The sequence below is a fragment of the Bombus impatiens genome, unplaced genomic scaffold (genome assembly GCF_000188095.3).
Source record: "Bombus impatiens unplaced genomic scaffold, BIMP_2.2 scf_0020, whole genome shotgun sequence".
NCBI lineage: Eukaryota > Metazoa > Arthropoda > Insecta > Hymenoptera > Apidae > Bombus > Bombus impatiens.
The window spans coordinates 1,220,559-1,242,788 of record NT_176439.1 but is presented as its reverse complement, the minus strand read 5'-3'; the positions used below and the strand labels follow the sequence as shown (position 1 = coordinate 1,242,788).

Sequence of the window (22,230 nt, the reverse complement as noted above, 5' to 3'; positions counted from 1 at the left end):
ACACGTGTGTGCGCGCGCGCGTTCGCACCGTCTGCCAAGTGATCCGCGAGCGGAACCTTGAAGCGCGGATCGTGTGTGGGTCGACTCAGCCAGCCGAAGAGGAGACAGGTAAACAGGCTTGGAGAACGATAGGGTGACATCAAGAGAGGCAAATGGAATCTATCTGATGAGAAGAGAGGCAAAGGGTGAAAGTCGGGTCGCTGCGAACCCCTTTGTGCTGGAAACCGTGGCATACGAAAACCGCGACTTTTCGATATCGATTTTTGTCGTGAAAACCGAAACTTGGAACAGAAATTATACGGTAATTTAATTTGTATAATTATTCGGGTGAACAGACATCGCTTGGAGATGAACTTTCATTACGGAATATAGAAAAGTTGCTAACAAAATTCTTTAAAAGAAATTAAAAAAAAAAAACGATGCTGAGGCGAAGGGAAGGATAGAAGGTTGCAAAGGTAGCAGAAGGTTTGTAGCGTTCGTAAACACGAGATGCGGCGTAATCATCCCTATCGCGTGGCGTAAAGCTTATGTGAAAAAACGCAATTTTCCGCAGACGCGAGCGTTACGTATAATAAAACGGTGCGACGATGGCATCGTGCGTGGCTCGTACCACGTCAGCGACGCGCTCCAGTTTGTCCTTCTCTCCCGATACACCGACGAGGATGGAAACTCACCGTTCATGAAATATACAACAGACTGCCTCGAACCAACGACTTCGAACTGGCTCTCTTGGCGTATCGGTCCAGCGTTCGGAGAGAAACCGGAGAAAGAGTCGGGTTTTGTCGGTGAACACGTTCTTCGATCATCCTTTAACCCTTTCACGCTGGATCTTGCGACATTGTTGTTTTACACTTTTGTACTTAAATGTAGACATATATTTCCGCTTTCATAATTGGATAAAGTAGATACAAATTCCACGTACTTTGATAAAAAGAAAAGTCTATAGAAACGTACGAGATGTATTCGATGCTATTTTTCTGTATTTTTTGACTGGAAAATGAATCTAGCGAAAACCAACTCGCCAGAAGGGAAGTAGAAACGGACGAGAGAGTCTGGCAAACATTCTATAACACCGAGCCATTTTTCCACCAGTCGCTTCCAGAAGTCAGCTTCTTCCCACGAAGAAAGAACCTACGAGCGATTCTTGGCGGAACGCGCGAAAAACTCGTCTGGTCTCTCCTGACCTCCCGTCGGGGCTGTTTCTTGCATGAGAGCGTGCCTTTCTCCTCCAATACTTTCGGTTTCGCCGGCAAATTTATTCGGCGACGAAGGGATCCAACACTGTTGTAGAATGGTCACTCGCCTCTACTTGATCAGCAGCTCGTGGCTTCCGTTCGCCTAGCGTGTCAACGCTCACGGCGATCGCCACGAATAACGATTAACTCTTAGAGTATCGTAGGAACATATAATTTCCTATAAAAGAATTGCGAATTTAGACCACTTTGGCAGTCCTAGCGTCAACCTAGAACGTAGACCAACAGGTCAAATTCGCCCAATTCCTAATCTTTCCTCGTTCCGTAAATTTCGTTCCTCTGTTATAAACAACAAATTAAATTCACTTAACGAATATCAAGGATTAACCATATGATCCGATTTCCACGTAAAGATCATTTTATTCGATTCGAAACGAACGATGTCGGTTCGATCGTTGCGTGGATCTCCTAGACATCCTCCTGCTCGAGAACGTTTCTCTCCTTTCCTTCTGTCCCTCGAGGAATCGAGGCGCGCGTAAACATCCGGCCACGTGGGGAAACAGCGTTTGTTGGACGGTCCGCCGATGGAGGATCCGCAAAACGCACGACAACATGGAGGGAAAAATCTGCGAAGCTGAGACAACGCGTGGCTCGATACAGAGAGTAGGCAGCGTACGTCGACATGCAACGGCCGACCCTGACGAGAGGTTTATAGCAGCATCCATTATTAGAACGCTGATACGAGAAGCTACTACGCTTCATAAATATAAATTCGAATGCATAATCGATGAAAGCGAACGCCTACCGAGCGATGGCAACTGCATGACAAATGCATCGAACAGCAGAAAGGGAAGGGTAGGGAGAGCAGATATTTCATCTTCGACATTCCCGTATTTATTAAGACGAATACTAGAAACGTTTGATCTCCGATCGAATAGTTCCTCCGCAGAAGTTTATTTCGGAAACGTTAAATTGTTCGTTGATCTCATGCTTTAAGATTGTTCCACGAACAAAACAATCTAACAGATGGAATTGAACGGAGTAAGGGGCTCATGATCGGAGGAGTAAAAGACAGTTGTTCTTTAAATTTCTACGCATAGTTATTAAAAAACAGTTAGTTGCTAATTTTTTTTCTTTTTTAGTAAGAGAGAGCAAATGTTAAATTTCACGCACAAAATCGAATTAAGTTTCTATATAGCAGTGTTAAAATATAATTATGAATATACCATGTTCTCGGCGTTTCCTATTAAAGAAAGGCGAATAAAGAGAGGTAGGTGGTGTTTGCTATCGACGAGCAATTACCAATCAGGCTCTCATTGCTCGGTGATCGATCGATGCTCCCCGATTAACCCGTTAGGTCAACGTCCATGAAAGAACGCGTTCAGGCTTTTTCGTTCAAACGGGGCCAACCTTCTCTCGTAATATAAATAACTCTCATCACACACTAATCTCAACGATTTTTCATTTTACATGGGCGGAGCCAACCACAGGCGCATCATTGTTGACTCGAGAATCGCACCAAGGGCAGGCAAGCTGCAACGCAGCTACGCATTGTACGTGCCTCTGCATATGTGCGTGCACGAACCGTATAGTCCTCGAGAGTTCAAGTTTAGCTTGCATCTCCTTCCTTCGTCGGAAAAGAATTTTGTCCGCTTGGAAAATGAGGCTCTCTGAGTATTTCTCTTGGTAGGAAATTTATAATTTTAAATCCAGCGTTATACCGCGTGAGAATTAAGGAATTAATTATTAATTATTCGATGTTTCTACATACGTGCATATTCGTTCAAGTCTAGCTACATTTATTTTTCAGAATTTACTTACAAAGTTTCTACGATCCACGCACCGGCATTTCACATTCATCTCGCCGTTATCGTACGATGACAAATTTATACTGCTATCGGTGCTCTCAGCGATAGATCCGCAGAAATATCTATGTATTTCTCATGATCGAATGCTATCATCGTTCGTTGACGTCGTAGGTGCCGAACTCCCTTTGAATGTCGGCAAACGTCTTCCCCTTGGTCTCGACCATGCAGAATGTCACGAAAACCACGCTCAATAGGCAGATCATTGCGAAGAAAAAGAACACAGCTGCGTTCCCAACAGCATCGACCACGGAGGAAAACGATACGGTCACGATGAACGCCAGCATCCAGTTCAAACACGCCGCGCTGGAGGAAGCTGTCCCCTTTAGTTTCGCTGGGAAGATTTCGCCCATGTAGGCCCATGGTATGGGACCTGGTTTTTCGGAAAAGCAGTTTAAAACGCGATTGTGCGGCAAAAGAGTGTCATGTGAAATTGAAAAATGACTTTCGAGAGTTTACAGACGAAAACGAGTCTTTATCGACATCCAGTACCATCGAGATTTCAAATTCTCTCATTGATTTCTCGAATTCCCAAACGGTTCCGAATGGATTAAGTAGAGATGGATTTGCGTTGAAAGCGAGGCGATGATGCTACTTTGTTACTAACCGGCACCCAGGCAGAAAGCCAGGATATATAGGCAAGCAGAAACGAGCGGTAACCAAAATAGACGGTCGGCTTGGTCGGGATTGTTGGTCCTCAAAACGAAGAAGATGCCTAGAGCCATCAGACAGAGACACATCACGCCGCAGGATATCATCATGAGGATCTTTCGACCCAGCTATAACAATTTTCCAAACGTTGCTACGCTTTTTGTCCTTTGTGAGTTGGAGATTCGAAGAACGAACGCTGCATTCGGTACGTCGATAAATTTGTGCACTTTGCAAGAAACATTCTCAACCCTTTCACGCTCGATGTCGCGTATAAATAATCGGTAGGAAAGATATTTTTATCAAAAATAATTCGATTTTAAAAGGGTTAAAAGCCTGTCAGAAATTCTTCAACGACGAAACGCAGCGTCCGCTCGTCGCAATTGCGAAAGATACGAGCGACAACCTGATCGATCAACGAGGCCGATATAGCGCAGGCGATCACCTGGACGACTGCGAAGATCAACATCTGGAGCAGGGGATCCATGTCAACGCCAGTTTGCCTGAAGATCGTCTCGCAGTAGAAAATAATAGCGTTGATGCCGCTGAATTGTTGCGCGAACATCAACCCATATGCCACTCCCATGGTCTTCAACACTGGTTTCTTCAAGAACGCAGAGAACGTCACCTTCTCGCGCCTGCTTTTGTCTATTTGGTCCTATTTTCAAGTACCAAACGCTGCTTCAAAACGCGATACTCAGTTCATACTTGCCTTAAAATAAACCTTTGATGTACAGTAGAGTTCCATTTATTTCCATTTGTCATCGGATGGAAAGCAGATCATAAACCAGAGGTCCAGATAAATGGATTCAAGCGACAGAAATTCATTTAACCCCTCGGTAGCCTCGAAAAGTCAAATCCATCTAAAATACCTCTAACTGTTCTTTCTTATCATAAATTGACTCGATGTCTGAGATACGTGGTCGTAATTGTCACGGATCGATAACTAAAGTTTGTAACAACTAAAATTTTGTTCCAACAAATGGAGTTCTACCGTACTGTTTCTCGAGCAAAAAGTATTTCTTCCTGGCTGGATATTTCGCTGCTCGCAAGTATTCACACTGCCAGCGAACATAATTCGCGAATTGCTTGCGAGCAACGTAAGAATCTCGCAAATACTTCGGTATTTGTAGCAAGTGTAACACTGACTTTAAACGCGCTGATCTCGGGGTCGATATCGTACTCCAATCCACGGAAGAATCGCATCGACTTCTTGGCGGCTTCTTCGTTGTCTTTCGCCATGTAAAACAGCGGACTCTCCGGCATGAAGGTCATGATGCTGGCGAATAAGAGAGGAGCGATACCACATAGAATCGATATCACAACGATGTTCCTAGCGTAGCCGCAGCAGTAAGCATATAGAATCCCGATCACGAGTAACAATTGGAAGAAGACTCCCAAGGTACCTAATCATACAATAGAGTCAAGCTTTTTATTAAATCGTACTATAGTATTTAGAGTAATGGCTACTGAAGAGGATGGTACAACGTTTGAAAGCTTACGAATAGGAAGGTTTTTGTTACCATAATTTACATCGTTGATTATAGATCTGATGTGTTAAACATCGGTTATCGATTGCCGTTATTATTGCCTGGCATTGCTTCTTCTTCGGAGCATCTTTTTGCCAGAAACTCTAAATATTCGCGATCCTATCATAAACTTTCTAACGTACCTCGTTCCCAGTAGACACTGATATAAATACTATGGCGCAAGAATCTTAATATTCTTTGAAACCGATCGAAAACAACTATATTTTTCCTTCGGTAAAGCGCAGTTCTGCTGCAGTTTCCTTTTTCTCTCGTACCTCTGATCTCTTTTTCGGAAATCTCGGCCGAGTACATCGGCGCGACGACGCAGAACATTCCGCCACAGGCGCCGGTTATCAATCTGCCCATGACTAAAAGCACGAACGTAGTCACCCCAATTGTGATGAACATCCAACCGAGAAGAAACGCGGGTACCAGCGACATCATCGTCCACTTTCGACCGATCTTGTCGACCAGGAAAGGCACCACTGGCATCCCAAGTGCTGCACCCAGCGGAAAAACCGACGCGATCACGTTCGTCGAGAATGTATCGTACTCGTGCTTCTCTTTCAGCACTTCGACGCACGGCGCGCTCCAACCAATTCCGCAGCCCAAAGAGAATCCGCCCATGCATGCTACAAAATTTACGCCATGTATCTACAGTCGATCGTTTCTCTTACCGATTTCACACCAGTGAATCATTAAAACACGTTCACAGTCCAAGGCAAGAACATACATATTACGACATCGTACGTCCAAAGAACCGATATATCGCGAATTAAAATCTCGTATAATTACGTGTACTAACACGTTGATCGCTACAATGGTTATCGGCGACTGCTAAATTTTTTACGACGCTTAAAACAAGACAAATTTCACGGACTAACGAATTTTCAAGGATACGAACGAGCCTGAGTCTTTTCAAGCTAGTCCGAGTCCGTAATCTCGGATACCCGCATACGTCTAATCTACGCGATTATAGACCAATCACACCATAGGGGTTAAGGAACTGTGAACGTGTCAAAAAGATTGCAATTATCAGGCGAATAGGTTAAATCGTTTACATCGAACGAAATAATATTGAAAAACCGTCTATAGGAAGAAATTTCGAGAAGTAAGAAAAGAACCTGCGCAAGCAGCGATGTACTGTGGAAGTCTTCTCCGGAAGAGATTTTTGTAGTCCTCCTTGCCTCTATCCGCCATTTTTCGCTAGATACTGTTACCCGATCTCGATTTGCGATTATATTCGCTCGTTTTCCCTCTATGAAAATTGAATGTTTCTCGCCGTCACGTATAGGTACAGTCTGTGTGTTCTCTCATCGATGCTCGAGTACGATGATCATCCTTTTTTATGTGGCTATACGTCTTGAACAAAAGAGCACGTGGAAAATGGGGAGAACGTAGGAAAACGACGAGATGAAACGTTCGAAAGGAGGAAAGAAAACGATCCTCGGACCCGACACGTTTCCCTGTTCCAATAAACTCGTCGACCAGACTATGGTTCTCAAGGACGATACCTGCGGCGGCCGTATTCCCCGTCGACTGCGGGGACGACGCGGTGGTAATAGGGATAAGGTCCCTTCCTCACGCCCGGTTACTTCGGCTAACGACATTCAAATTCCATTAGGACAGCGCGCGATGTGCGGCTGACAACTTTCAGATTACAGATCGGCTCGTTCTCCTCGGTTTTGGCGAGAGAAGAACTCTTGTCGGAATAATGGCGGGGAGAGAAAGGGGAAGAACGGCAAGGAAAAGAGCTCGAAGAAACGGGAACGATTAAATCGCGAATACGGACCGGGTATTTAAATGAGTGCATCTACATTTTAAATATCTTCTTCGGTGCCACTGTGACTCCGGGTTGACTCGAATTCTTACGAATCCATTCATAACTTTATAGTATAAAGTATTTTTAATATAAAATCTATATATACATGTATATAATAACGATATATTTGGCAATATATATATTTTTTTCACGAGAATCGATGACCTTTTGGTCCATTCTTTTCTTCCTTTTTCTTTTTGTTACAGTTAGTTTGGTCCAAAAATAGTAAAGCGAGTCTTGGAAATATCTTTGTTTGGATTTCTAGGAATCGAAGGAACCTCCTTTCTTAAGAAGCTTTGAAGATTCTAGATACTTTCGAATATTATACCTATGCGTTCTGTGCATTTATGCATCTTGAAGTTTTGTATACAAATTCTCGGTTTACTTGCCAACCAAACCACGTATTTTGACTTTCATAATTTTCTATACCTACAAAACTTCGCGTCCGACACCGAGTAAGATCGCAAGCTGAAATCGCCTCGATGAGTTCTCGCTGATTTGCAGGGTGAACGACCTATGAACGAAGCTTTCCTCTACAACAGTGCATTGACGGGAGGAAGGAAATCGGAGGAAAGATAAAGAACGCGGCTGTTCTAGCTTCTATCTACATATACACCACGAGGCTGTTTCCGACGAGGAACGTCCGCGGAGGGAATTCTAGATAACCGATAACGATACGTACTCGACTGGTGATCGAGCTCTGAGAAACGCCGTGTCGTTGTACGATCGTAAGAGAGGATGCACTGTTCTTCCAGCGAAATCCGCCGCCCTTCGGGCCACGATAAGAAAAATAACGCACGAATCAACCGCCTCGTTATCCGTTTGCTAAAATTTGAGACGTCGAAGATGACTTTACTTCAAGCAAACGTCGGTCCAAAGGCTGAAAAGAACTCTTTTGCAAATCGAAGCGCTCGAACGAAAGTTTCCACAGTGCCGCGAACAGACACTGTCCTCCTAAGTTTAACCGCCCCATCTAGCGTTTCTTCGATTTTCAGAATATACCTCTTGATCGAACGTCCGACTATCCGAATAATATCGAACTGTAACAGGAACCAAATACGCGAAATATACTCAGCTATGTCATACTCTCTGTATATTCGATTAGGTTAGCGATCTCGTTAGAAGTCCATCGTTATACACGTGTGCAATGAAGAAATTACTGAACGAATTAAGGAGAAATTTAGTAGCAATAGAAGCAAGCAACGGATGATGTGAAAATGTGTAATTTGTCAGTTGCGAAGGGTTTGAAAAACAAATTAGAAGAGCAAGAGAAAAATAATCGTTCGCGACAAATTGTACCGCTTTTCATATAAACCGCGTTGACGAGTTTAGTCGTTCGATTGTTTAAAAAATTCGAGCGTTTAGTCCTTCTGTAACCAATTAATTCGAATAATCGAGGTCCTACTGCGTAAATTCGCCAAAGATAATTGCAAAGGCGCACAAGACGTAATTGCAACGTATCACGAACTCATTGCCTTTTTCTCGCCTTTCAAGTACACCGTTTCCATTCGCGTCGTGTCTCGGCTCTCCAGGTCCGCCGGGAGCACCCCGCATTTACATATAAATATAAGTAAAAAGCGTATTTGCATTCAAATGTCTGGCGGCAGGGTCGAGGTACAAAAGTTCGACGGCATTCTCGATCGAAAGTTCGCGGGAAGACTAACCGCGAGTGGAGCAGGTAAATGAAAGACACGTCGATGACGGAGAATTCGAGGGGTCGAACGGAAGATCGATCGAGCCACAAGTTCGACTGCCGATAATAATTCGGAAAATTTGTCCGATCAAACGTATCTTGGGAAATTACATTCCAATGGATATTATTAAAATCCATGTAGAAAACATTTAAGTATTTGACTTTAATACGCGATATATACATGTTTGCTACTTTTTATTATTTCACACTTTTCAGGAATAAAATATTCCAGATATCGGCAAGATGTTAAAAGAAGTCGAAATCTTAAGAATATGCGAGAATAGTTGGATATTTGGCAATAAAATTAAAAAACAAATTATCGAGCTTTCAATCGAATCGCATTAGGTGTTCCGATACTTATGGACGATAGTAGTGTAGGTGGGCTGTGCATTGCTGCCACCTTAGCTTTCGAATTCAATTCGTCACGGAAGTTGCTGCAACGCAAAACGAGAGAGTCCGGTTTGGGTGTCGATGGACATTAGCGGACTTGTTTTCCAACGGCTAGACTAGTTATCGAAACATTGTGATTTCCGTGAAAAATTCGCTAACACATTGGCTATCGATCGTGGGATTAAAGTTGGTTACGGGCATCGAGGTAATGGAGCTGGATAATTGATCAAAATCCGAGTATTATATCTACCGTTCTATCTCTCGCGAGTTAATAGAATGTTATATCGAGTTCCATTCATCGAGGCTCATTCAAGAATAGGAATGAACTACGATTGCTCGTCATGGCTCGACGGCTTCCCCCTTACCAGATGAATATTCCATCTATCCAACGGTTATTTATCGTAGCGACGCTTAATCGTGCAACACTCGCGTCATTTGCCAGCAGTGAAACGCTTTGTCGTCGCTTAATTTACACCGAACCCTCGGAGTTCATCGATTCCGACTCAACGACTGTCTGTTGGCCGTTAATCAAAGATACGAGTTGGTTGTACTTAGGGTCCAAAGATGTACGAACTTGGTCGTTTAATCTTCAGAGACCGGAGAAGAAGATACGCGGTTAATTATCGCAACAGTGTCAGAGATCGCGACGACTCGAGTGCAGCATTCAACGGTAAAAATCTCCTCGTTTTCCACGTCTCTTGGAAACTTGCCTCGTTCGATATCCAACGTTGGCCATCGATATACGAAAAACGCTACAATAGTCGGTAGTCGTCTAAACTCGATCCTCTCCCGCGTCGTCCGCGAGCGCGTAGAACGCAAGCAGACCTCCAAACGGCTTACATAAGCCGTCGACTGGCTTTGCTACCTTGAAGTCGGTCGTTGCCGCTGTCTCTTGCAATCGCTGCATGCCGGCGTATGCATCGAACGTTCTTTACAACCGACTGGCAATCAAGACTCACAACGATGCGTGCACGGGAACACACGGTGAAACGAGAGAGGAGAATGCACGCGGCAACGAATAGATTTCAATTTCAACGTGGGAATGCGCCTCTATGCCGGTGCTGGTATTGATCCTCGCGGGACGGATAATAAATTGTCGATTCGAGACCGTGCGTCCGGAGGAGACGTCGTTAAGAAGACGATACACGTCGCCTCTCTCTTCCCTCTAGTCCAACCAAACAATCTAACCCCCTTCGTACGTATTATTATTCCCGTGGCGGATTCCGGAGCTGAACGCGCCACTAACGAGCCAATCTCTGCGCGATGGAACGTTTAATGATCACGGTGTGTGATCTTTGTACCAATCGTCGGGGCAGACCTCGTCGATACCCTCTCGAACATCGGACGTGATATCAGGATGCGATCTCGAAAATTTTCCAGAGCTGGGAATCGCGAAACGAAGGGGCAATTGTTCATCGCGAATGGTCGAGAAGGTGGCTGGCAAAAGCGAGAGATGTATAGAAGCAATAATTATCGAGCGACAAGTGACGGGGAATTAATATCGTATCATTTTAATGAGAGATTGTAAATAGAATATTAATTTGTAAGTAACTTTTGCAATCCAAGCTATAGATCACCTCTACAAAAAATGGAAAGTACGTATTTTTTGTACATGATATGTCAATGATATAAGAAAATCTAAATGGTCTAATCTATATTCTTCGTTATTTTGTTACGCTATCGGAAGGCTCGTTTGCATCGTTTCTAGCACCTACGTGTACTCTGTTCGTTTCTCCTCGGATCTCGATATAGATCGTGAAAATTCGTAGATACGATCATCTTGGCTATTGAAGAAAATGCTGTGTTTCGCGTCTAAGATCGTGTCAAAGAAGGACGATCCTATTACGAATATATGTCCAGTTGAATTTCCTGCAAAATTTCACAGTTCGAAACTGTCGAAAATATACGTAACGCGCGAAGCTGTATAAAATTTGCAAAATAAAACGCGCGTGACGACATTTCATAGAGAAAGAGTTTCTCTACGTTCAAAAGAGACATAAAAGTCAGAAAACAATCTAAACCTGTATCTATGCCACTAGCCACCTTTCTCAACCACGGAACGGTACTTCACCGAACGCCTGTTTTGTCGCAGAACTTGCAGGAAACTTGCAACTAACTCACGGGGAAGCGACAAATTCGTTGGAACAAGTTTGCGACAACTTACAACGCGACGGACCAATTGTTTCGAGAAATCAGATCGAAACGTCGAGACGACCTAATTCCGAGGGGACATGGCCAGGGGATGAGAGAAAGAGAGTCGCCCACCCTCGCGCAATCGATTCTAACGAGAGAGGCTTAGGACGGCCGATCAAGCTCGTATAAATCACGGCTCCTTCCCCACAGGGTGTTAAGGCGGACGGGAATGGTGTTCCCGATAAAAGTCACCGGACCACAGGAAATTCCTTTCCCGTCGCTACGAATCGAACTTCGGGACATTGGTTTCTCGCTTAGCGGATTACGTACCACGTCGAGCGAGAGTGTATTTCGCTGCGAACTAAGAATACATAGGGGATCGGCCAGTGGATTTACCTGGAACAGAAAAAGGTAAAAGCGAACCATTAGATACGTGTAAATGCCAAATTCCATCGGGGTAAATGCGTAAGAGTTGAATAACGCGTCGAATACATCACGCGCCGACTGCGAGAAAACTTATAAGAGCTAGAACGTCGGTTCGATGTATAACTAATGGAAATAATAACAACACAATAGCCTCGTACAGAGAACGTGCTCGCGTTGATTTACTTTTCACGGTCTGCTACACCGTTATGGAACACCCACGCGTGTGTGTGCGTGTTCAAATAGTCGTGCGAGTCTGAATAGCCGTGTGTGTCGTGGAATACGTGCATGATCGAATCGGACACCAAAATTAACATTCTTTCTAAAATTTTTACGAAAAAAAGTTTATTTCCGATTATACGAAAGATAATGATGGTTCTAAAATTCGAAAGGAATTCTTTGAAAAATTAAACGATTAAAAAATAATGGTCGCGATGATTACCGGTAACGAAAAAAATTTTCCTCGTCTGCGATGATTTTTCTTTATTAAAATCGTTTAAATCGAGATATTTACTAATTCTTATACCGCAACTCTTTTGATGTCGATTAGAACCGTCACGATGTCGATGGCGCGTGAACGATATATCGCGACTCGATCCTAGAGAATCGGGGATCGGAGAGAACACACACGATTGCGCGACAAAAACCGCTCGCGCGACCGTTCGTAAATTATCGCGATCGCGCTTCACGCTCGATTTCAGAGAACCTCGTGTTGGCTTTATCGAAGCCGACGTCGACGAAAACGCTAGGGGATAATTGGTAATTTTGATCCATTTGTCAAACGGAACGCGGCAGCCTCGTTGGAACGTGTCACCACGAGCTACTTTTGCAAACGAGCCACCATACCGTCCACCCACCCATAAATCTTGGCGAATGCCGGCCGTTAATTTTTTGTCCCGCTCAGACTGACCTACAATGTAAGCTCGAAGCACCGGGATCGAAATAACTCGAGTATTCTCATTTTCAAGTTTGGCCTTTCCTCGTTTCAGCGTTGAAACTTAGCAACGGTACTAATATTTTCTTCTTGCCCAGTTGACAGACAATCGTACGAGATACAGTTACTTGCATTAATATTCGCACACGGTACTATCTGCGTACCTGTTGCTTTGTATAAAAAGGGGTTGATTTAAATATCGCGTTGCTTATTTCTCGAGAATACAAACCAATTCATCTTCGAAATGAGGTGTAAAAGTGTTGTCCGTGATAATTGTAGCTGCTGGCTGTAGATGTCGCTGCTAGGATACTGCTGTATTTTCTTCTCATTTAAGAATCGTGGAAGAAAAATCGGACCACGGGTGCCGAGATTCGAACCCGGGTCCCGAAACGTTCGTAACCTAAGGCGCTAACCACTGCGCTGTCGTCGTCCGACATTATTTAGTGTCGAGTGGTGGTATTTGTGCTATCGAGTGCCTCCTCAGAAATATCGTGTCGATCTGCTTCTCCCTTTTGTCGAAGGAAAAACCGAACCTCGATCGTTCGATAAGTTTGTCGTGATTTTTTAGTAAAACGTTCATAAGCCTAGATCTTTCGAACAAAAACTAGAACACATTCTGCACTCGGATTCTTTAGAATTTAGAATTGTTTCTCTTTTGACGTGTTTGTTTCAAAGATCGAAAACTTGTCGGTCGAGGTGCATTGCATCACATCCAATTACAAGTACGAACCAATACCGGCAAATCGAAGGCTCGAAAAGCAAATGCAAAAATAGCTGCCGCATTCCGACGCTTTACGAGCCGATAAGATACAAGTATTGTTTCTAAACTAGTTCTACGATGGAAAACCAGGTTTTGCGTATCAGGCTTCGAAACGTGTTATTACTCGATAAGATAGGAAAACTGGTCGGTGCTTCATTGTTGTCCTGTCCTAATCGGCATATCGTTCGAGCAACTCGCTTTTCAAACTCGCACTGGCACTGCCTCGGTGATTCATTGAACAACTTTAACACGATATACGTAAAGTATAACGCAACGATGTTTTAAGAATCGATAGCTACCAAACCACGAGTTTCGTTAAATACTCGTTCCGGTTTGAAACATATAGTTGGAATAAACTTATCGCGTAGTAAACTTATCTACGTATCAGCAATTGGAATAAACAGAAAATAACGTTTGGAGAGTTATAAAGGAATCAACTTTGTTTGATTTACCTCGAGGCGATATGACGCTGACGCGATAGATCAGTGATTCCCAAGTTCAAAACCAGAATTCAACAAGATCTTTCTTCTTTTCTTTTTCCTTTCTTTCTTTTTGTAATCGCGTAGCTGCATCTGCTGTTGTAAATTTTAGAATTTGAATACAAAGTGTGCGTAAACACTTGTACATTTTCTAACGTGCGCTGTGACTATAAAGAGTTTGGGAACCACTGCTGCAGATGTATAGAGTGTCGCAACTCAAAATAATGCGGTTTTGTATTCCATTACTCGCCTGAAGAATCGCAAGTGTGTCAGCTAATGGTCGTGAAAATTTCAAGTTTCGAATTAGTCGATAATTTTAGAAATTTTAACGATATTCTGTTCGTTTCTGTGAGCGTCCTAACATTTCTGACTGCTGGTGCACATTAGAGAGTTATTAAACCGTCGTTGCACGCTTGCACGTTTTATTTCCATATAAATGCGTAGATGATTGTTTGCAACAGGAAGATGAGACAAAGAGCTTTAATCGAATTCATCAACAATCAGGCAAGAATTGTTTTCTATTTGCAACTTATTTTTCAAAGTTTGGGTGTCCGTTTGTGCCACGCAATTTGATTTCGCGTTTCCTTTGGCGGTTTACGCGCAGCTGGCCGAAACAAATCGATCGATTGTTCGTTGCAGGGCTGCGGGTTGAATTCCACAAAACGACTAAGAAAAATAACCAAAGAGAGAGAGAGAGAAAGAGAGAGAGGGAGAGGGAGAGGAGAAGGAGGGAAAGAAAATGTGTTTTCCCATCTTGCGCGCTCCTGTTCTCTTCTCCCCGCCGTTATTTCTCGGCGATTCACCGTTATTGACGACGCGGTCGCGTTAGAAAACTCGTACGAATTTAATGTACCATAACAGAAATATTGCGAGCTCTTTTGTGACGGTGGTAGAGCCGACTCCGCGGGAAACTTCTTTCTTTTTCGCGCGTGCTGCTCTTTTACCTTTCCAGCCCGTTAACCACAATTCGCGCCAACGGTGTACACCCTTCCTTGCCTTTTAGGTACCGCAAAAGTACAAGCGATCTAAATAACAATTTAATATTCGATATATAGGAATATGTCGCCAGACACCGATTCTTCTTTTATAGTATTAGATCGTTTCGTAGCTTGGGGTATTTGAATTGTATATTTTGAAAAAAATATGGGTTTGGGATATACAGTGGGTCACGAAAGTATTCGTCGATACTGGTAGATTCAGACTGCTTTTATGAACGTATCGTGCGCGTTATGCGAGATATGTGTATTTTGAAATTTCATTGCCATTCTACAGGATCGCGACTCTACATACTGAATATGTCCTGAAACGTTTGCGGCGAAATTGTACGAATCGAACAGTTCAAAATCGAAACTCTTGGAGAGATTTTTTGTTCGACTCGCGAGCCAAGATAATTTCCGAAGCAAAGGCGGTGAAAGCTGGATTTCCTCTCTTAACGATTGCGAGAGAAACGCTGAGGAAGCAGCAGCAGCCTGGGCTAAATCTACATTCTGCTGCATCCGAATCTCTTTCTTTTTCGCTCAGACACGCAGAAGAGGGTGAAAATGTCCCCGGGAGGCTTCTCTCCCGCGAGTTGCGCAAAAAAACGTCCGCCTCTAGCCGCGCGAAGCACCATCGTCCAAAGTGTCCTCGTCTTCTTTCAGATTTATCATATTGCTCGCGTGTGGTGCGTGCATGAGAACCGGCGTAGGTTTTTCACGAACCGTGAAACCTGCTTGAAACGCGTTTTCCAGTTCCAACTGGAACTTTTTCCACTAGTCGACTCGTCCCAGCTTTCCTTCGCTCTTTCGATTTTCTTTTCCGACGATTAATCGACTCCGGATGGGGTTTCGTTCGGTCGAAACTCCAAGGGGATTCCTTGGTAGCTCGCAAACATCCCAGACAAAATCGACGGGACGAAAACCAAATGGATCCAAAGACCTTTTCTTCAAAGTTTAGCAGCTTCTTTCGCGAGAAAGCGGGATTTTCATTGGGACGAGACGACGATGGTCGGGGATCCTCGGCGTGTGAATCCGGCCAGTGGCCCTTGTATGCTCGGTTTTTGCGTGGAAAAGGAAACGAGGAAGCAAAGAAGGAAGAGGCGAGTCGCTGGAAAAAAGAACTAAGGGGGGCCGGCCCTCTTAATGCCTCGCGGCAAAATTCGCTAAACGCTCGAAAGCAGCTGCTCCTGGCGTTACCAGTCATTTCCTCCTTTCTCTCTTTTTCTCGCTTCCCTTCAAAGTTTTTCTCCCTCTGAACCACGGTGTTTGTCATCTCTTCCACCTTGCTCCCATTACCACCCTATTTCCGCGCCTTCAAGATCCGCACTCTGAACTTCCGGCGTCCTGGCCTCGTGTCTACGCCTTCGGAATTATTCCACGACAAAGGAGGCGAAGCGCTCGAAAAATAAATACGCGCAAGACCGAAAGACAACTGCCACGGAACGTGGCTGAGTCGTTGCCGTGTTTCGATCAGCGATTATTTTCCCGCAACCCTCGTTGCTCTTGTTCGGTTCTCGTTGATAGAACGGTCGGAATGTTGGAGAAATAAATGAGAAAAAACGAGTTGTACCTATTGTATTAGAAATGTTTGTGTCGTTATAAAATTACAAATTTTACAGTGGGAACATAGTCGTCAAATCCTATCGATAACTCCTTCCCACGTGTTCTAATTCATCGAGCAAATGTAAAATCATCGACTCTTTTATTCTTAATGATAAAATGCTTATTACAAATTCCAGTCGGTTGATTTCATGTAAATAAATTTATTTCAAACTTTCTCATCCATTTGAAAGTCTTTGCTTTGAAAATACACTTCAAGATTTGCCATCGATCTAAAAAGATAATATTCAAATGGCCCGATACAAAATACATTGAAAAAGTATCCGTGTCGAATTTATTTGCCCAACTGGAGCTGGTCTTTGATCGTTTTTCCACTTTCACGCCGTAAGGTACATTAGCGAACCTTCGATCGTTCTTGGAACGAGCTCGTCGCGCTTTTCCAATTTCGCAAGCGAAGGTAAGAAGGGAGAGGGCAGGCGACGGCAGACTAGTTTCCCAAGTCCCAGCAGGGAAGCTCGACTCGAATTACCTTTAAGCAAGGGAGGCAAAAAACCGAACAGCTCGAGGGTCTCGGACAACGCAGCGTTCAAAATCGAACGCGCCCTTTCCTCCGTACAATTTGCATACCTTTCCTCCGAGAACTGAAATGACCCTGTGAAACGAGCATAAGGGTCCTTTCTGCGACGTCTAATGGTCTACGTTCCGTCGCATCTGCTCCAAATGGCACGGTACTAGCGTGGTTACGTAATTTTGTAACCGAGAATGGTTCTCCTCCCGCCCTTACCTGGCGAGAGAAACAACGATGACCGAAAATTGGGACTTTTCCGTGCCTCAAATATTCCTTAAAGCTTCGTAATATCGTTGCAAAGTAATTTATAGTCGTATATTATTATATCAGTCATATCAACGTAATGACTTAGATTTGTCATAGTAGGATTAAGAAAATGATCGATGTTTAGCGGTTAATTCTACATCGGTAATCGTCGGTGTTATTATCTGGCCATAGGCAACCCAAAAAGTTTGTATCTCGAGGAAAATTTATCTCGTCAATTTCTCCGAAGCAAGTTTTTATCTTTCAAGGGTCTCTGAACGTTTCACTTAAAAAGTGAAAATATCCCTAAAATGTTGTCTAAGTTTAAAACAGTAAGAGAAAAAATTACAGTACAAAACTATGCTTGCCCACGAAGAGCTAAAAATTAGATAAGGCAACGTGTTCCTCTTCCGATATCGCTTTCTAAATCGTGGCCGAAGGTCACAACCATCCACGGAACTTTCCATCTATCTTCACTAACGCGTAACACTATCACAGCGGGGAATTATCAACGAGTCTGGGAATGCGGACAATTTTCCTCGTTGCTTGGTCGAAACGTGACAAAACGAGAGAATAGTGGAGAGAGAGATAGAGGCGTCAAAGGGAGAGCCGGGGACACGATACTTCGCCGGGCGTTAATAATGAGCCAGCCATTCCAGCGGCATCGGTGTCACGTCGCTTTGTTCCTCCGCGTATTATTCGGTCGCGCGCGTATCTGGAATAATCAGTCGCGTTTTACCGAAATAGCGACGCGCATTGTCCCGCAGGGTCTAGACGACGTCGGACGAAACGCGTTGGAATCGCAATGGAGAACAAAGACCGCGTCGAGGACGAGAGAAAGGATTGTCAGAAAAGTTTCACCAGTTTCTAGACAACTAAAGGGAGCCAAGGAAAGTTCCTTTTCTAGATCGTGTCTGCGCATTCGCTTTCCATTGAGTTCATTTTGCTCTTCTTCTTCTTCTTTTTCTTCTTCTTCTTTTACCGACCTTCTTTTTCACGGACTAGTTCGAATTCTAGAGAAAACTTTCCTATTAATCGAACGGTTCCTTCGCGTCCTCCGCGTTCTGCAGTAACATGGCGAACTAGTTGGTGGAAATACGATTTTAATCGCTTCTATGAAGTTTAGAAAACTTTCTCCGCGATAGTAACCTATATCTGGTGAAACCTACTAGAGAAAAACATCATATTCTATTACTCTTCACCTCGATACACGGTAGCAATACACGGCGAGCCTAAATTCGTAGCGCAACCAAATTCAGCAAGATTCTATGGCTGGAAATAGGAGAAAGATGAAAATTCCGCTTCTCGGGAAACCAAGTTTCGACGCTTGTCACGAGACAAAAGAGTAACAGACTCCGATATGACACATTCACGCGTGTCCAAAGCACTTCCGACAATGATACAGGAGAACAGCGGGGAAGAAAGGTGCAGAGGGAAAAGAAACGTCAACAAGAGAGACAAAAGGAATCGATATTAGCCGCACCAATTCCATTCGAGCGATACAAAGCGTGATGAAGGTTTGGGGCGCATTATGATCGATGAAATACCGTATTAAGGGTCCCCATCCTAGAAACAGACGCACCTGCCACTCGTTTGTCCTCGATCCAGTACCTTTTCCGACCCCCCGGAAAGGCGCAAGCCAACAATGAGATTGTTTTGCCCCGTGTTCTCTCTCTCTCTCTCTCTCTCTCTCTCTCTCTCTCTTCTCGCGGACGCCTTTGGTCAGGAGTTTCGTCTCTCCGGAGAATAGACAAGCGTATCCGATAGCCGTGCTCATTGGATCCAACGTTGGAGACGCATCTTTCCCTTTCCACCGGCAGCGCAAGGGACGATTCTTCGTTAAGAAGATTACTCGATCCGGGGACCCCGAGATATCGAGATCTAACGTTACCTGACCGGCGATTATTATTTCACGAACACGAAGAGAATTTCGTTTGGGGCTTGCGCGACCCCACGACCGAAGTAATAAATCGTGCACCGGCCTCCTGGTCCCGTGACAGCAGAATCGAAGCGTTTTAGATTAGATAAGGCAACGTTTCCTACGAGGAATGTATTAACGAAGGACTCTTGTAAATTAGAAGTCGATAGCCACTACTCTTCCTCGTAAGTTACGAGGTACGTGAGTTTTCTAGCGAATGCGTATAAGTAGGAAGTTTTACGGGGATCAAAGCAACGTTGGATATCGATGATGGCAATGTGAAAGCCAGGTAGTTTGATATCGTAAAGAAGGAATATTTTCTGCGTCGCAGTTGACCTATCAACAGGAAATGCATGTTACTTCTAAACGTAATAAAACACTGTTTAGATATCAGTTTGTGTGACATGATATTATAGGAAAGTAATTAGGAAAACGTTAGTCTCGATTTTCTGTATTTTTTAATGTAGAAAGTATTTCGATAGAAATTTTTAAAAGAAGTTAGTTGGCAGATGCGCGGAAATTAACTGCTTGGCGTATAAATTGATTTCAAGACAATTGCTGAAAATATATATACAACGGTTACAAAAACGATTTGCATATGCCTATCATTTCCAACGAAACGCTTTTTTATCAGATTTTATACGTATCCCATTTTCCTAACATCAAATTTTTCTAATCATATGTAAATATACACCTGCTACTAGGTGATACGAAATTTAATATACCTAAATCTAATTGATTAGGTTTACCGGTATATAAATGCTATCACACAATGACGTGCGAATACTTGTTGAGGCGACTGCATATATACGAGACACGAGTAATAAGCATGAAATTCAAAATGACACGAAGAATGATGTACGTAATTGTTTCGAACAGTCTACTTGATTTAATAGCCTCTTTCAATCCTCTGTTAATTAAAAATATCTCCTACGTCATGCCAGGCTTTGAAACAGCTTACACATTTTGACACGATGCGTGTATCACTTCACGTTGAAGTAATAAATGTTATCTCTACGTTGAAGAAACGAGGAAATTGGCATAACTGAGTAGCAGATACATGTTATCTGCAAAGAACACACGTTTGTGCGAATACGTGTTTCTCCAGGAAAACTAAAATATAAAAATCAAGACGTCGAGAGCTTCGAATTGTAAAGGAAAACAAGTCCGGAAGATGAAAAATCATATGAATATTCTCGATAAAAGCCATCGGTACCTTTTATACTTTTTCCTTATAAACTTAGAGAAACGGATTGCTCATACGGAAACGGTAATCCCGCGCTGGGAATATCCCCGACGTTTTTAATTCTTTCCTGTTAAAATAAACAGCGAACGCTGAAAAGATCCAACGAATGGTCAATGTATAATATTTTGATATAAAATAGAAAAGACTCATCGAACGAACGTATTCTCGTGGCTGTCACGATCTTGCACAAAAATGACGTGTCGCTATACGCTATATATCAACGATTATATTAGAATTTCGAGATCTCGAGTTTGTACACACGTTCCGTAGAAACCGCGAATTTCAAAAACAATATCAGTTTAACGTTCTACTAGCTTAGAAAATTCTTTGGCGAAAGATCGTATCGTTTAATGAAAATCGACTTAGAATTCCGCTATCTTGGAAAATTCTTTGGCAAAAGTTTCGACGAACTAAAAAATGAGAAACTTCAATTTCGAATTCACGATAGAATTAACAGATGATCCGATTTAATTACAAATAGAAGAATGATTCGAAATTTTTGCTCGCCAATGGACAAACCTCGTGAACCAACAAAGATAAATTCATATCCAGCGGTTAATACTTATTAAACGATGAATAACAGCCGAAAAGAAACTTCTTAACCACTCACCTGTAAAATCTCATCGCAAAGAAATCACTTATTCTTGTACTTTTATCGACAGTGGCAGACTCGTAGCAGAAGTGAAACAATTTTTTCTGGACGCTTCGAGTCCCAAGCAACGATAGGATTCGACTGTTCGGGACGAGTTACCGCGACTAAATATGTTCCAGCGTCCCCTGCTTACGTAAGCCGTTACTTTTTCCTCCTATCGCCTACCACTAACCAATCTGGCCCGAGCATTCGCTTGATTAATACCGACACGTGAGGTGACGCCTGGAAGAACCCGTGTGTGGGCCCACCTTCGGTCGAACGTCACGTAGAATCAACCGCGAATCCAGTCGGTATTGTTTCGCTTCCACGGGTAGCTGTAACAGGTGCCGTTTTATGGTCTTGCGGCCGTGTGACTTTATCGATGATATTCGAGTAACAACGTAATCGAATAAACTGATTTTGTCGACAGAACTGCGCGAGAACTTTATCTGTAATCATCGTATAACAGACAAGGGGCTGATTTTAGGCGCAAAAGTGAATGGAAAATGTAAAACAAAATTTGTTTATACCGCAATTTTTACAAATCGTCCACGCAGAGAAAAAATTTATACCAATCGTTTGCGTATGAGTTTAGAAAATTTAATCTCTTCGTAGAGTTTAATGTCTTGACGGAGGAAAGGTGGGAAAAGGCAGTGTACGATCAAAGAAACAATTTGCTCGGCAAAAAAGAGAGATTTCAAGGGTCGGTGGGAATACAACGAGGGGGCAGAGATTCGCGAAAAAATCCCTCTTTTCCGAATAGAATCACGCAGAAGAAGGAACAGGTATACGGAAGCGTTGTCCGGTCGCGTATCCTCGAAAAGCTCTCGTTCCTATCATATTTATGAGATGCCTCGAACCAACTGACTGCGACACCATATATATTTTATATACATATATATATAATATATATATATATATATATATATATATATATAGGGACGGGGTAAATCAGCGTGGTCAAAAAGTGGCTCTCTGTCCGTGTGGAAATCTATGTATTCGGTCGCGCAATAAGACGTGACCTGCACGGGTGGGAAATTGGCTGAAAGCTCACGTCGCACGGTCTTCAAACGAGAAAAATCCGGAGCCCTCCCTTTGAACCTGTCGATTCTGCGAAGGGGAAAAGGGAAAAAGGCGTTTTCCGCGATTCTATTGCCCCCTTCTCCGCTCCCGGTTTCTCTTTTGCCTCGTTCGTTTTATCCTCCCTTGTAGAGATCG

General features: G+C 43.3%; 2 protein-coding genes and 1 long non-coding RNA gene across 11 annotated transcripts in view; 1 reads left to right on the top strand and 2 right to left on the bottom strand.

Moving 5' to 3' along the window:
• Positions 1-22,230, bottom strand: part of LOC117151106 (headcase protein) — a 171,345-nt gene that overhangs the window by 86,965 nt on the left and 62,150 nt on the right. The gene's annotated exons all lie outside the window — the stretch shown is intronic.
• LOC100746596 (facilitated trehalose transporter Tret1-2 homolog) lies at positions 2,919-21,150 on the bottom strand. 5 transcript variants are annotated; one of them, XM_003484723.4, is made up of 8 exons: positions 20,992-21,150; positions 11,604-11,669; positions 6,360-6,597; positions 5,511-5,867; positions 4,856-5,112; positions 4,113-4,364; positions 3,666-3,837; positions 2,919-3,431 (listed from the first exon to the last, which is right to left on the bottom strand). In XM_003484723.4, exons 3-8 carry the CDS (start codon positions 6,433-6,435, stop codon positions 3,151-3,153), a joined length of 1,395 nt encoding a protein of 464 aa, XP_003484771.1. In that variant the 5' UTR covers positions 6,436-6,597; positions 11,604-11,669; positions 20,992-21,150; the 3' UTR covers positions 2,919-3,150. The 5 variants fall into 5 exon arrangements, with proteins under 5 accessions (XP_003484771.1, XP_033176171.1, XP_003484772.1 ...); XM_003484724.4 differs by lacking the exon at positions 11,604-11,669 and having other exon boundaries at positions 3,151-3,431; XM_012383875.3 differs by lacking the exons at positions 11,604-11,669; positions 20,992-21,150 and adding an exon at positions 17,034-17,243 and having other exon boundaries at positions 3,151-3,431.
• Positions 10,863-19,337, top strand: LOC105680558. The gene is made up of 3 exons (XR_001102174.3): positions 10,863-10,994; positions 11,703-11,708; positions 19,326-19,337. It is a non-coding gene; the product is annotated as an uncharacterized LOC105680558 (long non-coding RNA).

What these genes read in the sequence shown, in the direction of transcription:
- LOC100746596 (XM_003484723.4), bottom strand. Translation starts at nt 6,435, where the DNA reads ATGGCGGATAGAGGCAAGGAGGACTACAAAAATCTCTTCCGGAGAAGA. An exon ending in GTACATCGCTGCTTGCGCAG is followed by an intron (nt 5,868 to 6,359) that starts GTTCTTTTCTTA and finishes TAAATTTTGTAG; the next exon opens with CATGCATGGGCGGATTCTCT. An exon ending in CGGCCTCGTTGATCGATCAG is followed by an intron (nt 3,838 to 4,112) that starts GTTGTCGCTCGT and finishes AAATTGTTATAG; the next exon opens with CTGGGTCGAAAGATCCTCAT.